General features: G+C 46.1%; 1 protein-coding gene across 2 annotated transcripts in view; it reads right to left on the reverse strand.

Annotated features, from left to right (window-relative positions):
* The window catches only part of CCDC82 (coiled-coil domain containing 82), a 149,598-nt gene that overhangs the window by 116,954 nt on the left and 15,041 nt on the right, over positions 1-17,603 (reverse strand). For both annotated transcript variants that reach the window (XM_085621427.1, XM_085621428.1), the window contains exon 2: positions 2,848-3,442. In XM_085621427.1, the coding sequence (XP_085477553.1) occupies positions 2,848-3,432 (585 nt within the window). In that variant the 5' untranslated portion in view covers positions 3,433-3,442. The remainder of the gene's footprint in view (positions 1-2,847; positions 3,443-17,603) is intronic.

Consider the following 17,603-nt stretch of genomic DNA (forward strand, 5'->3'; position numbering starts at 1 on the left):
TTGTCACATTTTGCTCCGTTTTCACAGACGGAGGACAAAAGTTAGTATGTTTTCCTACTCGCCAGAAAGGGCGAGTAGGACCTAAAAATAGCTCGACCTCATAAAATTTACCTCGCAAATGCGAGCGGTTGAGTGGATTTGTCGAGCCCTGCACTCCACTGTCTGACCATGGCATACTCAACCTGTCCCATGGAATAAAATCCAACAAATGAGAAGCAGAATCCTGAACTCCAGAAAGGAAATCAGACTCTGGAAAATTAGAATTCTTAGTCATATTTTCTCCCTTTTCAACAGAAGGCAAAACATCCATCCACCAATAATCTTTTTTCCCTTCCATAACACGAGTCTCCTTTCGAACAATAGAATCATCTGAAATGGAAATACGACTCATGTGATGTACACTACCATCATCCAACTCAACCGTGTTTCGCATAACTTTAGTCACAATCCTTGGATCAGAGAACTTAAGACTGTAACTTGCTTGACTTTTTTCCACATTTAACTCTGACACTTTGTCCAGCCTTTATACAAACTTCTTTGGTACCATGTTTAGCATCACAGTAAAGTTTATTTTTGCATTGAGAGTTGATTATGGATTCCTTCACCTGTTCACAATCCCAGTCGTACTTTTCACTTTTACCCATCCATCCGGGATTAATTCTGCAGAGGAAACCTTCCACGCATTAATCCAAAAGGACTCTCCCCAACTGTATCATGGACAGTTACTCTGTATGACCAAATCAGCTTGTTGAGTTCATCATCCCAATTCTTATTGCCTTTTTTTGCTAAGTGTAAGACACCTTTCAAAACTCTATTAACTCTCTCTACAACAGAATTACCTCTAGGATGATAAAGAGCCATACATTTGTGTTCAATACCTGTATTATTCATAAACTTTTTCATCAAGTCTGATTTAAATTGAATACCATTGTCTGTTAAAATGGATGCTGGAAAGCCATCTCTCAAAAAACATCTTTCTAAGAAACTAATTACACTCTCAGTGTCTACCTTCATGACGATATCAACCTCAATCCACCTTGAAAAAAGGTCAACCAACACTAAAATATACTTGGTAACACCATCTTGCCAAACCATGGGTCCCATGATATCTAAGGCGATGTTTTCCCACGGTAAATTAGGACAAGCAAGTGACGACAGAGGAGGGTTGAGTGTCTTTTGCGCTTTGTCTGAACACTCACAACTTACACAAGCACGTACAAATCTTTCGATGTCTAAATCAATTCTTGGCCACAAATACAATGCCGGATGTCCCTCATGGCCAATCAAAACAATCCTTGCTCGCATACCTTTAGGCGGCACAATATTTTCTCCTCTACAAATAAATTCACCATCCACACTTAATTCGTCACGCACCTCCCAAAAAGCTCTTAACTCCAATTTGAGTTTGCAATCGTTGGACCACCCGTTCATGATCCTATTTTTAACATCTAACAAAATATCATCCTTCTTATATTTTTCTTCCCAATCATTCTTACGTAAGCCAGTAGTGTCGGCAAACACTTCAGCAACACAAAAATCACACCAAGGATCGGGATCAATTTCCTTAAGAGGTAAAGAAAGTCTACTGAAAAAATCGGCAATAACATTTTTAGCCCCAGGAACATATTGCACTTCGTACACAAAATCTTGAAGTCTCATTGACATTCTAGCAATTCTTGCCGAAGCTCTCGAAATACCCTCCATAGTAAGCAATTTAGTCAACGGTTTATGATCAGAACGTAAAATACATTTCTTCCCCCAAATACATTTCCTAAAATGCTCCATGGCCCACACACAAGCCAACGTTTCTCGTTCTATCACTGAGTACTTCTCTTTGTAGAGGACAGCTGAAAAATGAATCATAACATTCTCGTATTCACCGTTGTGTAAAGACATTCTTATGACATACTCATATTCGGATTCCAACTCACCTTAAAGAGATATGCCTGTTACTACAGTGGCATCATTTTGCAAAATACTCACCAATACCATGCCAGCCATGCAGGGACAATGGAATTAGGCGTCAGCTAAACCAACTACTGCACCGGACACACGTAACATATACTTCTCTAATTTCTCACCTCACAAATGACCACTTTTTGTGGAAAACTCAGCTTCTAGCTTTTAAACATTACCTTACAGCAGGCACAACATCGGACTAAGTCCAAAGTTTCTATAAATACAAGAATCAGGAAGGGATCCCTTGGACGCTCAGCCACCCAAAACAGGTACAGAACCGGAGATTTGTGGGGCAGTGTGGAACCCAGCACCATAATCTTCTCAAAGAACAAGAACGGGCATATGTGGGTCAAAATGGACAAAATTACTGGCATAGTCATAAAAATGTCAAGAATTCAGAATACTTGATGTGAAGCTCGATGGAAAAATGAACCTGAGACTCAGAATCCTCCATCCCTTCATTACCAAGTCAGCTTTTTAAATATGTTTTTATCTTTCATGAGTCCCTTGACAACAGGGCAAATAGAATATTTGGAGGCCGTATCAGCATCCATGATGGAGAAGGATTCTGTGAAGGACTTCTGGTGGCCTCCCACAATTTTTTGTTGAAAAGAAAAATGTGGAAGCCAGGAGGTCATATCAATGACATACTATGGGCACCAGACGTGCACCTAATATATTGAATATATAAAAGACAATGACTTAAAGGTATATTAGTTTGTATCCGCTGTATGATAAAACAAGACTAAAGAAAAAAATCAGGGGAAATAGGGTAATAAATGTTCTTCTCAGAATAATATTAATGTAGGTATGAAAGAGGAAAGCAAATGGCTCCCTTCAGCCCAATCTAATTTTTTGCGAACAATGATGTTTATATGAGTAGCTCACCTCAGCATGCCCACTTCTATTTGACTTCAGTGCATTCAGTAGTTTTTCAGAAAGTTCTTTAAGCTTTGCTTGACGTTTCTGCTTCCTTGCATTTGCATTTTCCTTTACTCTTGCCAACCTTCCATCACATTGTTGGGTCACAGAAGAGTCACTCACAACCAGGCCACAATTTTCCTCACTGTCCCCATCAGTGCTTTCATCATCCAAGATGCAACGGCGCTTGCACAATACTTTTCTCACAGGTTCCTCCTCATCAGAGCTACTATCTCGATCATACAAAACGGAGGACACTCGTTTGCGTTTTGCCCTGAGGATGTAATCTTCTTCTGCATCATCTTTTTGAGGAAAGACTTTCTTTGGCTCTTGTTCTCCCTCACCGTCAGTACTGCTGCCATCAACATCGACAATCCCATCACTGTGGTCTTGCCACTGATCTTCTGATGAACTGAAACCCTCCTCCTCACTTGCAAGCACTTGGGAGATGTCCCTCTTGGTGCGCTTCCAGTCAACGCGAGATTTCAATGTTTGCTTTTCAGTACTACTCCTCCTCGTTTCATAGCTTCGGCTTACGGTTTGTGTCGACATTGCATTTCACCTAGTACAAAACAAACAATGTATTTTTGCAACGCGTCATATATTTGTATTCTTTGATGCAAATAAAGCAACGCGATTTCTGTTGGAAGCAAAGCTTTAAGGAGTCAGTCTTCTTTTACGAAAAAATGTCATGCAACACAGCATACTTATCAAATTTTGTTCAATTACGAACATATTGCCATGTATGATCTTACATTTCATTTATTTGAAGGAAGCTGCACTTCAACCTACTCAATTTCAGAAGCCAATATAAGAGTGTATTCGTACTGCTTAAAAGTTTAGCATAGTTTACATGCTGCAATAGCACTAAATACCTTCTAGTTGGCGGCTTTAATGCAGATGTTTAGAATAAATATAATAGTGTCAAAATAAAGTGATATGTGAATCTTAAATCAGGAAATCTATGGTGCAGTAAAAACTGATCACAAACCAAAATGTAGGGAATACAAACAACGCCAGAATATTTTTCCCAAGGCAGGGGAGTACTGGCAGCATATATAAACACTTAAAACAACAGTACAAACGGCTAAGTAATAAACCATCAACTTAAATAAAAAAATAATTGTCAGTGTAGCATCTTCCCAGCCTGGGTACCCGCCAATGACCACGCCACACATGGAGCTTAGAATTACATGTATTTATTTTGCTGCCTGTAACAGTAAATTCAACATTTTAAAACAAGCTTTCAAGGCAATGTGCTCCGATAACTGTGTTACAGCTCTATGGAGTCCATTAGGAGCCAAAAGGGTTCCATTCTAAAATATTGCAAGACACTACAGTCAACAACTTGGTAAAAAGCAAGAATAAGGCAAGAGATATACAAACATGTAAATACTTGCAAACAGACCTCATTAGGCAAACCCGTCTGTGCCCGTCCGCGTCTGGACCACGCCCAGCACCAGAACCCCTGGACCCCGCAACCTCCACGACACCAGACTCCGCTACGACGCCAGCACCCTCCACGCTCTCAACGCCGGTCGAAACCACCGCTGCTTCCAGGCCGCCCCGAAACGCACCCACGGACCCTTCTCCTGCCACACCTGCAACTTCACCTGCGACAGAACCACCAAACCCCCAAGGTCCGGACCCAACCACCTTCACTGCATACTCAACACCCGCTCCACACGCAAACACGCCGGCGAGCTCTGGGACCTGCTCGTCATCTCCGCCCCAGACGTGGACTTCCTGACCGAGACCTGGTGGAACGACTCCTCGGCACCCGACATCGCCACAGCCATTCCAGACGGCTACAAGATCACCCGCAGGGATCGGGCCAACGGAGCCGGAGGAGGAATAGCCATCGTCCACAAGTCCACCCTCAAGGTCGCCACCCACGCAGATGACACCCTCAACACCGCCGAACACCTGCACTTCCGGATCCACACCGACCCCAACACCACCCTCAGCGGCACACTCATCTACAGACCCCCCCGGACCCCGGGCTCAGTTCAGCGACTCCATCGCCGACCTCGCCAGCACTAATGCACTTGCCTCCACGGACTACATCCTCCTCGGGGACCTGAACTTCCACCTCGAGAACAACAACGACGCCAACTCCGCCACCCTGATCGACAACCTCGCCAACCTCGGCCTCAGACAACTCGTCACCGACCCACCCACGCCGCCGGCCACACACTAGACCCCGTCTTCTCCACAGGCTCCCACGTCACCTTCAACCACACCACCGAACTCCACTGGACCGACCACCGCTGCATCCATTTCACCTTCAAGAAACCAACTACACACCACCGCACCCAACAGCTACCTCGCCGCTGCTGGAGCAAAGTCACCAACGACCAGCTGATCACCACCCTCGCCCAGAACCCACCCACCGACCCCACCAACCCAGACGCCGCAGCCCGCAACCTCAGACAGTGGATCGACGACTGCGCCAACACCCTCGCCCCGCTCAAGAAACCCTCCACCAGCCACGCCAGCAAGAGAGCCACCTGGTTCACCGACGAGCTCCAGACCTCCAAACGCGCATGCCGAAAACTGAAGAAAACATGGCTCCACGAACGCACACCGGACAACCACGCAGCCCACAAAGACGCCACCCGCAGACATCCCCACCTCATCAGATTAGCCAAGAGATCCTCCTTTAAAATCCGCTTGGACAACAACGCACACGACAGCAAAGAGCTCTTCAGCATCGTAAAGGAACTCTCCAACCCCAGCGCCAACACCAACGACATCCTGCCCTCACAAGAACTGTGCGACTCACTTGCCATCTTCTTCCACCGCAAGATCGCTGACATCCACTACAGCTTCAACACCACGATCGCCCCGACCACGCCAGACTCCAACTCCCCTGTGAACACCACCAGCGCCAACCACCTGACCTCCTGGTCCAACATCAACGACGACGAGACACACAAGGTCATGAACTCCATCCACTCAGGATCTCCGTCAGACCCATGCCCACACCACATATTCAACAAAGCAGACGCAGCGATCGCACCCCAACTACAGAAGGTCATCAACATCTCCTTCGAAACAGCGACATACCCGGAAAACTGGAAGCACGCCGAAATCAACACCCTCCTCAAAAAGCCAAAAGCGGACCCCAAGGACCTCAAGAATTTCCGGCCCATCTCCCTGCTCCCGGCTAAGGTCATCGAGAAAATCGTCAACATGCAATTGGCCCGACACCTGGAAGACAACAACATCTTAGACCCGTCCCAGTCCGGATTCAGACGCAATCACAGCACCGAGACAGCCCTCATCGCCGCCACAGACGACATCAGGCGCCAACTAGACAACGGCGAAACAACAGCCCTCTTGGACTTGTCAGCCACCTTCGACACGGTATGCCATCGCACTCTAAAGACAAGCCTCCTAGAAGACGGAATCCAAGAGAAGGCCCTTGACTGGACCACATCCTTCCTCTCAGGCAGGACCCAGAGAGTCCGCCTCCCACCCTTCTGATCCGAAGCCACCAACATCATCTGCGGCGTCCACCAGGGCTCATCCCTCAGCTGTTCAACGTCTACATGGCCCCCCTCGCACGAGTGGCCCACCATCACGACTTCAACATCATCTCCTACGCTGATGACACCCAGCTCATCCTCTCCCTCACCAAGGACCCACACACCACCAAAACCAACCTCCACGAGGGAATGAAGGCCGTCGCCGACTGGATGAGGAGCAGCCGTCTGAAGCTGAACTCGGAGAAGACGGAGGTCCTCATCCTCGGACCCACCCCCTCAGCCTGGGACGACTCCTGGTGGCCGACCACAATGGGAACAGCACCAACACCCACTGACCATGCACGCAACCTAGGATTCATCCTCGACTCCCTCTCCATGGCTAAACAGGTCAACGGCGTCTCCTCCTCCTGCTACAACACCCTCCGCATGCTTCGCAGGATCTACAAGTGGATCCCTACCGAAACAAGAAGAACGATGACACATGCCCTCGTCAGCAGCAGACTGGGCTACGGCAACTCACTCTACACAGGAATCCAAGCCAAACACCTACGACAACTACAATGCATCCAAAACGCCTCCGCCCGACTGATCGTTAACGTCCCCCGCCGCAGCCACATCACCCCCCACCTGAGAGACCTACACTGGCTCTCCGTCGACAAGAGGATCACCTTCAAGCTCCTCACCCACGCACACAAGGCACTCCACAACACCGTACCAGCCTACCTGAATAGCAGACTCAAATTCCACACCCCCACCCGCCAGCCTCGCCCTCGCCACTGTGCCCTGCATCCAACGTGCGACCTCCGGCGGCAGATCCTTCTCCTACCTCGCCGACAAGACCTGGAACACCCTCCCTACCCACATACGGCAGACCTAAGACCTACTCACCTTCAGAAGACTTCTCAAGACTTGGCTCTTCGAACAGTAGCAGCACCCCTCCCCCCCCCTCCCCTCAGCGCCTTTAGACCCTCACGGGTAAGTAGCGCGCTTTACAAGTACTCTGATTGATTGATTAGGGGAGACGTGAGAGTATTAAATTAATCAAAGGCGCATAAAGGTCTCGTCTGTTTTCCTCACCACTGTACTTAAGAATTGAGGTATGCTTCGTCCCTGCAGCGGATTTGGTTGCCTGGCCCTAAAACAGAAGGCAAACACAGTTACTCCTCATCCCTAGGAATGGCTGCTGGGCCATCCTTAACTAGTAAGGAATGGGACAAGAAAGACACAGAGAAAGGTAATGCCCTGCTTAGGTACAGGATTGGGATATCACAGCTTGCTCGATAGCTCTCGATGTGTGTAGTCTATGGTCCATTAATAGGTCAAACAAGTCGAGAAGCAAATTCTAGGGACCACTGGTATGTGTATTTTTACATTATTTTTCTTTAGTGTTAGGTTATGTAAATACGACCTCAGAGATGAGGCAAACCTCGATTTCTAAGGACCTGGGCAACAATTACGAGGACTCGGAGCAATTAAGAATAACAGAAAGTAACAGGGACATTAAAAGTACATATTTAAACTGGGAAGGCGTATACAATTTTGAAAGTTCAGCTACACATAAACAAGGGAGAATCTGGCCCACAAAACAGCAATTTGGTCCTTTGCAGTAGCACTACAGCTGCTTACGGACTACTTAGAATATTTTAGAATTATATTAATACATGTCTATAGTATGGGAACTAAACTGATTCAGAAATGTGTGCTACTGTTCATTTCTCACCAGCATAATGGCAGTTTACTATTGCCACTTGTAGAGTGATTTTATCACTGGAATGCAAATACTAACTGAAGCTAGTAAACTGAAATGAGTGCTGCCAAAGCAAATAACACAGCCGTTTTTTGTTAGTGCTTCCTTACTAATAGGCTGGGTATGTGGGTGGCTGTGTGGATTGGTGAGTGAGTGACTACAAGAGTAAGCCAACACTGAATGAATGAGTGAGTGCATGGATGGATAAATGAGTATGTTGGAGCATCTAGATTACGAATGGGTCAGAAAATTGGTGCATGGGTTTATGCAGACAGGTTATACATACAGGCTGAGACCTCCAAGAGCAGCAGTAATTTCATTAAAATGCCAAGAATTACCACCATCATGCGAGTGCAAGCATTACATCTCGAATGGCCACCACTGTGCCAAAAGTGGCCACTATAGGTCAAGAAATAATTCTATTATGTAAGCAGTATGCAAATGTGGGTGCCACTGTATCATATTGTATTGCAGCTGCATTTACATAGTGCTTCATCTCTCTGATGAGGAACCAAAGATCTCATTGCATGCTACTTCATATGTTATGATTAGCTGGAAGGACTTGGGTTAGCCATGTTGCCTTCATTGTAATGTTTTGGTGTTGTGAGAGAAGTGGTGGACTTATCACATATTTCAGCCATTGAGCATGGAGTCGAGAGAAGAGGGAGAGCAAAGGAGAGCACGCTTAAGATTTATATTATTCTGTCAGTAAGAAGGATGTGGGTTGCATGTGTGATTGAAGTGATGGTATTATGTGTGATAATTACAGCTTGTTCTTCTCATGTCACTGCTATTGTGCATATCTTATGCATGGCATGGAACGGAGAGATCATGTCTACCATACTTATGTGGGAGACTGATGCAGCCAGTGTGTGCCCAGCTGAGTGCGTTCCAGAAATAAGCTGGGATAGGAAGAGGGCTGTAAGGTTTGCATGATCCAACAGAAGCGGTTAACGACATAAGAGAAAAAACAGAAACACAGGACTCCACACTCTGACTCATCACTTCTGAGGTCAAGTTAGGTCACGATTGCAGTGACACATTACTAAGAGACACCTTAAGCAACTGGTCACTTGAACGCTGAACATGGCTTGCAATGGAGAATTGATACACCTTAGTAATATCTGAACATAACCTGCATAACTAACACTCTATGCTTTGGCAGGATAGTGGGACTTCGTGAAATCTAAACATAAAGAGACATAAGTATCTTGATGATATATATATATATAAATACAGTTCACTGCACTGTGCAATCCCCATTCAACGAGTGGAGTTTAAGGCCCTTTGTCAGGTCCATAAGGCACTTTATGGTGGCGGAGCTGCTGACATCCAAAAATTGTTCCCAAGGTATGTGCCTATGAGGAACCTAAGATCAACTAATGTGGGTCTTGTTCAAATTCCTAAATTTTGCAGAGCTAGATGGGGTGGCAGGAGCTTTTCCTATCGTGCATCCATGCTATGGAATAAGATGCCAACTGTCATGAGGCTGCAACGTAACTTGCAGCTTTTTAGGAAATCACTCAAATCCTGGCTGTTTCCCTCCTAATTTAGCTACATCAACCTGCAGAGCACCACTGTCTCACCGCTTTCAGCGCCAAGACGCCACGGAATTCGAGCGCTTTATAAATTTAATTTTCATTTCATTTCAAAGTGCGCTGCTTGAATCCATTCAGAGCCCGCATAATGACTTGACTGCTAACCTTCCCTTTGCTGGAAGGCCCTAAGCGTGGATGATCTCAAGATACAGGTTCCTTGAACAAAAATCAGACAAGAGGGTAAGCCACATTGAAAAGGGCATATTTTGAATACAGAGCTAGTGGAGGTCTTTGAGGTGGTGGAGTGTGAGCTTGGCTGCTGTGTTCTGGATAATCTGGAGTTTCTTAGCGAGCTGGGCGCGGATACTGACTTACATTGCATTTCCGTAGCCCATCTTGCTCGTGATTAGTGCTTGGGTCATGGTTTGGCAGGTGTTAAGAGAGAGATATTTGCTGATTTTTCTGAGGAGTTTCAGATTTTGGAAGCAGAGAGAGGTGAACGAGTTGATCAGACTAGTCATCGAGATTTGGCTGTCGATCTAGATTCCTAGGTTCCTGGCTTTGTTAACGGGGAAGGAGTGGGTCTTAATTCTGAGGGCCATCAGGCCGACGACCAGAGAGAGGTGTCTCTAAGAAGAGTACCACCTCTGTCTTGTCAGAGTTGAGCTTCAGGCAGTTGGTCTTCATCCAGTTTGTGACTTTTGACATATGGTTGATGAATTTAGTCTGTGTGTTGGAGGTATCATCGAAGAGGGAGAGGATGAGCTGGGTGTTGTTGCAGTAAGAAATAATGTTGAGTCTGTGCGCTTGAATGGTGTTAGCGGGTGGAGCCACGTAGACACTGAAGAGTATGCAGCTGAGTGTGGAGCTTTGGGGGATGCTGCAGGACAGGTTGGAGACGGTGGAGGTGTACAGGGCCAGGCTGACTGACTGTGTGCAGCCCGTTAAGAAGGAGCTAATCCAGCAAAGTGCAGGTCCATGAAGTCCATTCTTGTAGAGGCATGGGGTGTGAGTCAGTATCAAATCCAGAGAAGAGGTTCAAAACAATGAATGCTGCAGTGCCACTATTGTCTATGATGAGGAAGATGTCATTAGTGGAAGCGAGGAGGGTGGTGTTAGCGCTATGGTTGGGTCGGCCTGGGAAGGGTCCAGGAGATTGTTGTTGTTAAGAGTGTCACCAGTCGTTTGTTGCTTAGTTTTTCTAGGGTACGGTAGTAGAAACATGGGTCTGTAGTTAGCCAGTGTCTTCAGGTCTGCTGAGGGTTTTTTCAGTAGTGCTAAGATGGTGGCATGTTTCCAAGTGTACAGGAAGGTGTTATTGGCAAGAGAGTTATTGAGGTTCGTTCCGAGGATGGAGCACATGGTGGCAGCGGTTTCTGGAGGGGTGATGGTGGGTCAGAATGTGAAGGCGCTTTCTAGTTAGTTTGTCTGGTTGTGCTGGAGGGCTGTGCAGGTGAAGTGGTCCGGTTAGGATGCAAGTTGTTATATGCTGTGCTGACTTTGTTGCTGAAATAGCGGGCGAGCTGGGATCAGAGTTCTTGTGAGGGGGTGATGTTTGTTGAACTGGTGGAATGGGAGGACAACTCCTTCACTATGGTGAACACTGTCTTGGAGGTATTGGAGATGTTTTCCATCCATTCAGTCGGAGTTGAGTGTTTGGTGAATGTGAAGTCGCTGGCAGTGGTAGGGCGAACTTGTAGATGATCCTGTTGTCTTGATTCTTCCACCAGCTGCTTTCCAACTGTTTGCAGTGGCATTTGGTGCGTCATGCATCATCCGAGTAGCAACTTGCTTGTGGTCTGGTCTGTGCAGTTATGGAGGTTTTGAGCAGGGCTAAGGTGACTGCACAGGAAATGATCCTGGAGTTGGTGATAACTTGGGAGTGGCTGTCTTGTTGTGCCGAGTGGTGGTTTGGAGTTCAGAAGTCCAGGTGTCTTCGGGGATCTTGCTCCAGATGTGTCTGTAGGTTGAAGAGGATGATGCAGTAGCTGGTCCAGGGGAGGAGGGTGGGCTCGTCCACCAATGGCCAGTCCTCCTAAATTGTTATGAGGAAGCCAACAAATGCACAAAGAAGTCCAAGGTGCAAGATATGAATGAGAGCCGGAACAGACCCAAATACCACATTAACCATATGAAGGATGGTGTGGGCCAGTACCCTACTACTCCATTTCCTCGTTTCCCCACATTATACCCGAAGAATCAGAGCCATTAGAAGACAAGGAAGAGGATCTTCTAGATAACTTGACATTTCCCAGGCCAGGAAGTGGTGCTGGAAGTGTACCCATGGAGGCAGCTATAAATACAGCAGCACTGGCAGTACAGCCAGTGGGACAGGTACCGGCAAATAATTCACGGGGTGCAGTGAGTCAAGCTAATGAAGCATGATGCAAAGTGTTAGAGGACTGTGCAATGTGTGCAAGATGAGCGGCTAGTCCACACAGAAGAAGGGGTGAGGGTACGGACTCACCTACCCCGAACCCCCTGTCAATACTTAGTACACCAGAAGGAGTAGGGAGTAATAAAATGTTTATATCTCGTGATGGCACGTGGTGTGTGTGCTAATACTACTCTCACTCACACAAATGTGTGACATGCTTCATTATAGGGCTGATTACAATACACCCCGGCGTAGCCACACACGGGGTGGAGCAATAGGTGGGGGAACACAATACAACCTAGAGAGAAATAGTTTATTTCACAGTGGCTTGGAACGACGGTAGTGAAAGTGCAGTGTTGTGTGAGTTAAAACTAGCGCGGAAGTGTCGCTGTGCCTAGGACTTTATCCCTGGACCCTCCGGCAAGGGTTAAAAACGTGAAGGATGGTGGTGATTGGGAGATGCTATGTGCTCCTAACACCCCTCCTTTACTGCCAGATGGTCGGCATGTTTCGGTTGTGTGGGTGTGTCCCGCGTGTAGGGTCACGCCGGCCATCCTCAGGACTCTACCTGTCCCAGTGTATTGATACTCTCACCTCCAGTTGAGATAAGAGGGTGTCTTAAAAACCTGTTCTTCCGTATCGAGGAATAGTAGATGAATTACTAAAAAGGGAACACGAGTATAATGGGAGAGAAAAGAGAAGAAACATGTAGTTAGGAGTAATCTTCTCCTCAGTACATAACAAGCTATGTGTATAGTGATTTGTCTACACATAAATACACTCTAGTGTATCATTCATTCCCCACGAGAGACCCATAGTACCTCACCCTCCTAGTTTCACATGTGTATGTGAAAACTGGGGGTACAGTAACCTAAACAGGTATATAATCTTATCTACAAAAAAAATGGCAGCGTTTGCATACATCCTGCTATAATTCACATCCACTGCCCAATAGGGGTCCGGTGTGTGTCTACTCACGGAGTTTTACCCTATTTCGAGTTAGAACTGGCGGTGGGCAAGGAGAGACCCCCTCTAGTCACACTCTTAATTGCGGGAAAGCGAAATCACAGGGAGAGAGGTTGTCATGTTAATAATCACAAAATGGCAAGATACAGTACAGGAAAATAGTAAGAAGAGGCCTTAGATATTGACCATCAGTCTCCTCATAATGGGCCCAAAGTATATGCCAGAATATCTCTAGCGGCATGAAAAACTATTCTAGTAGTAGTGATTCAGGTCGCTCATGAAGGGTAAAAAAGGACCCGGTCTGCTGCGTGGTGTGCAATACTATGACCAATAACAGCCCCACAATGCACCCCATTATGTGCAAGGGTACCACCGTAGGGTTACAAAGTCTCTTATAGTAGTCATAATCGTGGCTGCTATCGGGGGGCTTTAGGTCCCGGTCTGCCTCACAGCATGCTACTCTGTGACCAACTAAGGAAAAAGGCACCAAGTCAAAGATAGGACGGTGAGCAGTGATCGCCCTGCTACATAAGGCCGATCATGGTGGTCAGCTGAAATGGCGTTGTTATATCAACTACGTACTTTTGATATGGAAGGGTGATGAACTATCGGTCACCCAATTTCTTGACTGGTTAAGCCATATGACCCCCTACTCCATTTTACATCGACTGTCACCAAGACAGATTTACCATTCCTGGACCTAATGATTGAACCTAAGGAAGGGAGACTTTAGACAAGTCTATCATAAACCCACAGACAAGTACGCCCTACTTGCTTATGATAGCTTCCACCCTAAATCTCTCAGAGAGAATTTTCCAGTAGGCCAATTTTTCCGGCTGAGACGGAATTGTACAGAAAATTAAGTTTTAACGAGGAAGTGACCCTCCTCTCTTATAAACTTACACAAAGGGGGTATCCGGAGTGCACCATCAAAAAAGCCAGGAAGACAGCTACCAATGCTAACAGGGAGAATCTTTTGGGAAAAACTGTCAGACCTGACATTGATAAATCAGTGTGTGTTACTACATTTAACACAGCGTCACACCAAATCAGACAAGTGATATTGAAACACTGGAATATACTCAACTCTAATGGGTTGAATATTGAGAAACCCTGTTCTCCTTTAAAAGAAGTGCGAACTTGAAAGATATTTTACTACATACCACACCCGGTTTCTCACCATCAAGGAGACCGTTGGCATCAGTCAACTACCTCCAGTACAAGGCCATTCGATGTTTGGCTCCTACAACGTATGCCACCTAACTAACAACACTAAATCAATTGATTTGGGACTTACCTCCCCTTGGAAACAGAGGTCACAGACAAATTGTAATTCTGAGGGCGTCATCTACCTCATTACCTGCATATGCCGCATGCGGTACGTTGGCATTACTAACTGCAAGGTCAAGACACGCATCATGGAACACCGTAGCACAATAAGGTGCATGAGGTCCAACACAAAACTCAGTGCACACTATCTGGAGAAACATCACACCACAGAAGATTTAACGTGGACAGTCATAGAGAAACCTAGAGTGAACACCTCTATTGGGGATTGAACCAGAGCCTTCCTTCTGAGAGAACAAAAATGGTATACCGTCATAAGAGTCATCAAGTGGGCCTTAAGGACGATGTCCCATGGCATTCCCTCAATAGATAAATACATTCCCCACTACCTGAGAACCTGTACATATTATACTGTGAACTCTTCTCACTCTCACAGTACTTTTTTCCTCCTTACATGTATCTACTGACATTATGTTAGAAAGGGATCTGTTTCATTAGGTATACACTGACACAATCCCCCCTGCCCTAACACGGTGTTACCATTCAATAGGTCCAATTATTTATTTGGCGGCACCAGGGTTCATCTGACTGGGGCACTATTTGGGAGTATACTAGATCAGAATCTCCCTCACACCAACCTTGTATGTGTGCGATATATTTATACATCATCAAATTGTGGCACACCGGGACTCCAGTTCATTTATTATCATGGAGCGCTGTACCTTCTTACACACACACACGCACCCCGTGGGGAGAAGTGGGGACGGCGGCTCCCCACTTTGAACACAGTACATCAGATGGCCGAGAAGGGAGTGGAACTCTGCTCATGGAAATATAACCAGGCCTTTACAGGGGTAGACAACCTCGTATTTGGGGAGCATTTGGCCTCATCCTAAGTGGTTCTCACTCACTAAAGCTCTTAGACCCATAGGGATTGGGTACATCACCCAAGTGATGGGGGAAATATCTTAACATGCCTGAAAGTTGCAAAGTGGCACAATTGGGACCAATAGCACTGAGTAAACAAAATCATGCATCTCAAGAATAGACATAAAATGGGCAAACCATCTGGAACTAGCAGTATATGCCATCACGTTCTACATTTTTATGTTTGAGTGCTCACTCATACATGCCAATAGTCACAAAGTCGGGTTGGAAGCTCCCTATTTTGGAGGCAAAAATGGCTTTATTTTGGCTTTCACCCAGCTGAAATTGACCCTGCTTCAATATAATTCAATGGGAATACTTCCTCCCTATATTATTTTCAAAATATCCTACTTTCCTGCTCATAAATGTAGGCAAGTATGCTCATTCGAGCACAAATGTGTTATGTAAGAAAGCAGAAAGGATGGATGTATGCGTAATTGGAAAGCGAAGGCTTTTTATTGTATCCTTCTACAAAAGAAATTACATTCAAAGTGGGGAAATAGTATAGTGTGCATGCCCATTCAATCTTTCGGCCTTTCATTGGAAAAATCATATTTATGGGGTGATGGAAATCTAATTCTTGTCCTCTTTGGAGTAGTCCTTTCAGGTACTTTGCATGCCCATTACACCATGGCACCTTTACTACCAAAATAACAAAATGATGGAAGGAAAGCTTGAATTAATGTTAGCCAGTGGAACTACCTCGAGATGCATTCTAGTCTATAATTTTCCAGCCCTGTGCCATTCTAGTCTGAGACCAGACATATGCAAATCAATATTGGTCCTACTCATACAAGTAACATATATGCCAACCCTAGAGTTTCAGGTGGGAGACTACCAATTTCAAGGCATGTATCCCGCCTCCTGATTCCTTCTTTCAGAACAGAAACCCGATTCGGATTGCCGAATCATGATGATCTGCTGGAAACAAGGCAGCTTGAGCTCAGAAATATATATACTGAGCAAGAACACTTGGCTCCTTAAATCTTGATGGAGGAGATTAGAGGGAGTGACAAGCCTCGACATTTAATTTTTAGCAGTTTTACATAGTGCATACAAAAATCGGAGTTTAGAACTCTGTTTTTGTTTGCACTATGTCATTGAACTGCCAAAACTTAGATGCGGATTGTCTGTCAATAGACCTGATTCAGGCAGATTGCCTCAGCTTCAATCAAAGTTAATTAGGAAAACACATTCTCCCTACATTTTTTTTTTTATCAAGTATCTTTTTCCTACAATTTTTTTTTAATCTCTTACTTTGCCTGCTCTAAAATGTTGGTATGCATGAAGTAAAGTCTATGGCGAACAATCGAACACCCCTCCAGGAGGGGATCTGTTTTGTTTGTTGCATTTGTCACATTTAGGGCGTCCATGTCGCACCACATACGGAGTTGTGGACTTTCCTTCAACAAATCATTTTCATCATGAATATCATTCTAACTGGGAAGTGAGGCAAAGACCGCAACTCTCAGAATGCACTTATTTGTTTAATGAAAACCCAGAACTAGGTTCTCGGCTTTCAAAGAAATTGCGGCTGCTCTCGGCCCCCGCAGGGGACCACCTCAGAGGGCGGCCACCCCTTAGTTGCATTTGGGCACTCCCCGCCCCCACTCTCTTCTGCGGGACTCCAGGAGGAGTCTCCTTTCAGGGTGCGCCAGACACGTCATGTCTGGTGCGCCGGGGGATGGGGGAGGGGTATTTAGACCTCCCTCCTCCATTTTTGGTCCTCTTTGAATACAAGGTCATGGGTGCTTGCCTCAGGCGTGCAGGGCTTGCCCGACCAGGCAAGAAGTATTCAAGTCACTCATTTCGGATTGGGGCGGCTACTGCAGCGTTTAAGGCGGGCATGGGGCAGGAAAGCATAAAGAAAGTGGGACGCTGGAAATCCCGTTGCTTTAAGCGCTACATTCGTCCTTGAGTGGGACAGTTAATGGAAGCTGGTCATGCGCCCCCCCGCGACAAGGGGCAGTTGTAAATATTATGTGTGCAGTGAATTACAGTGACATATTTGGTGTCATGTCTATATATGTGTGCAGCGAAGCTGAACAGCACAACATGCAGTGCTTGTGCAAACCCGGAAAAAGTATTAAAATAAGTGTGTGAAAATTGCATCCGTTTATTTTGCTAGGATTCCAAGTGTGGGTGATCGGCCACTCGTTTGTCACCAGACTGGCCCAGTGGGCCGCACGCAGGAAGTGGATGCAGGGCTTCCCACACACTAAGTTGGTCTGGTGGGGTTTCCCCGGCATGAGATGGTCCAGCCTACTGAACAGGGCATGGCTGGGCGGGAAGGCTTTCCCAACATCTTGATAATACACCTGGGAGGCAACGATCTCACTACTATGGGCAGGGGTGCTCTCCTACAGGTGATGAAGACTGACTTGGGGGAG

The sequence above is a fragment of the Triturus cristatus genome, chromosome 8 (genome assembly GCF_964204655.1).
Source record: "Triturus cristatus chromosome 8, aTriCri1.1, whole genome shotgun sequence".
NCBI classification, from domain to species: domain Eukaryota; kingdom Metazoa; phylum Chordata; class Amphibia; order Caudata; family Salamandridae; genus Triturus; species Triturus cristatus.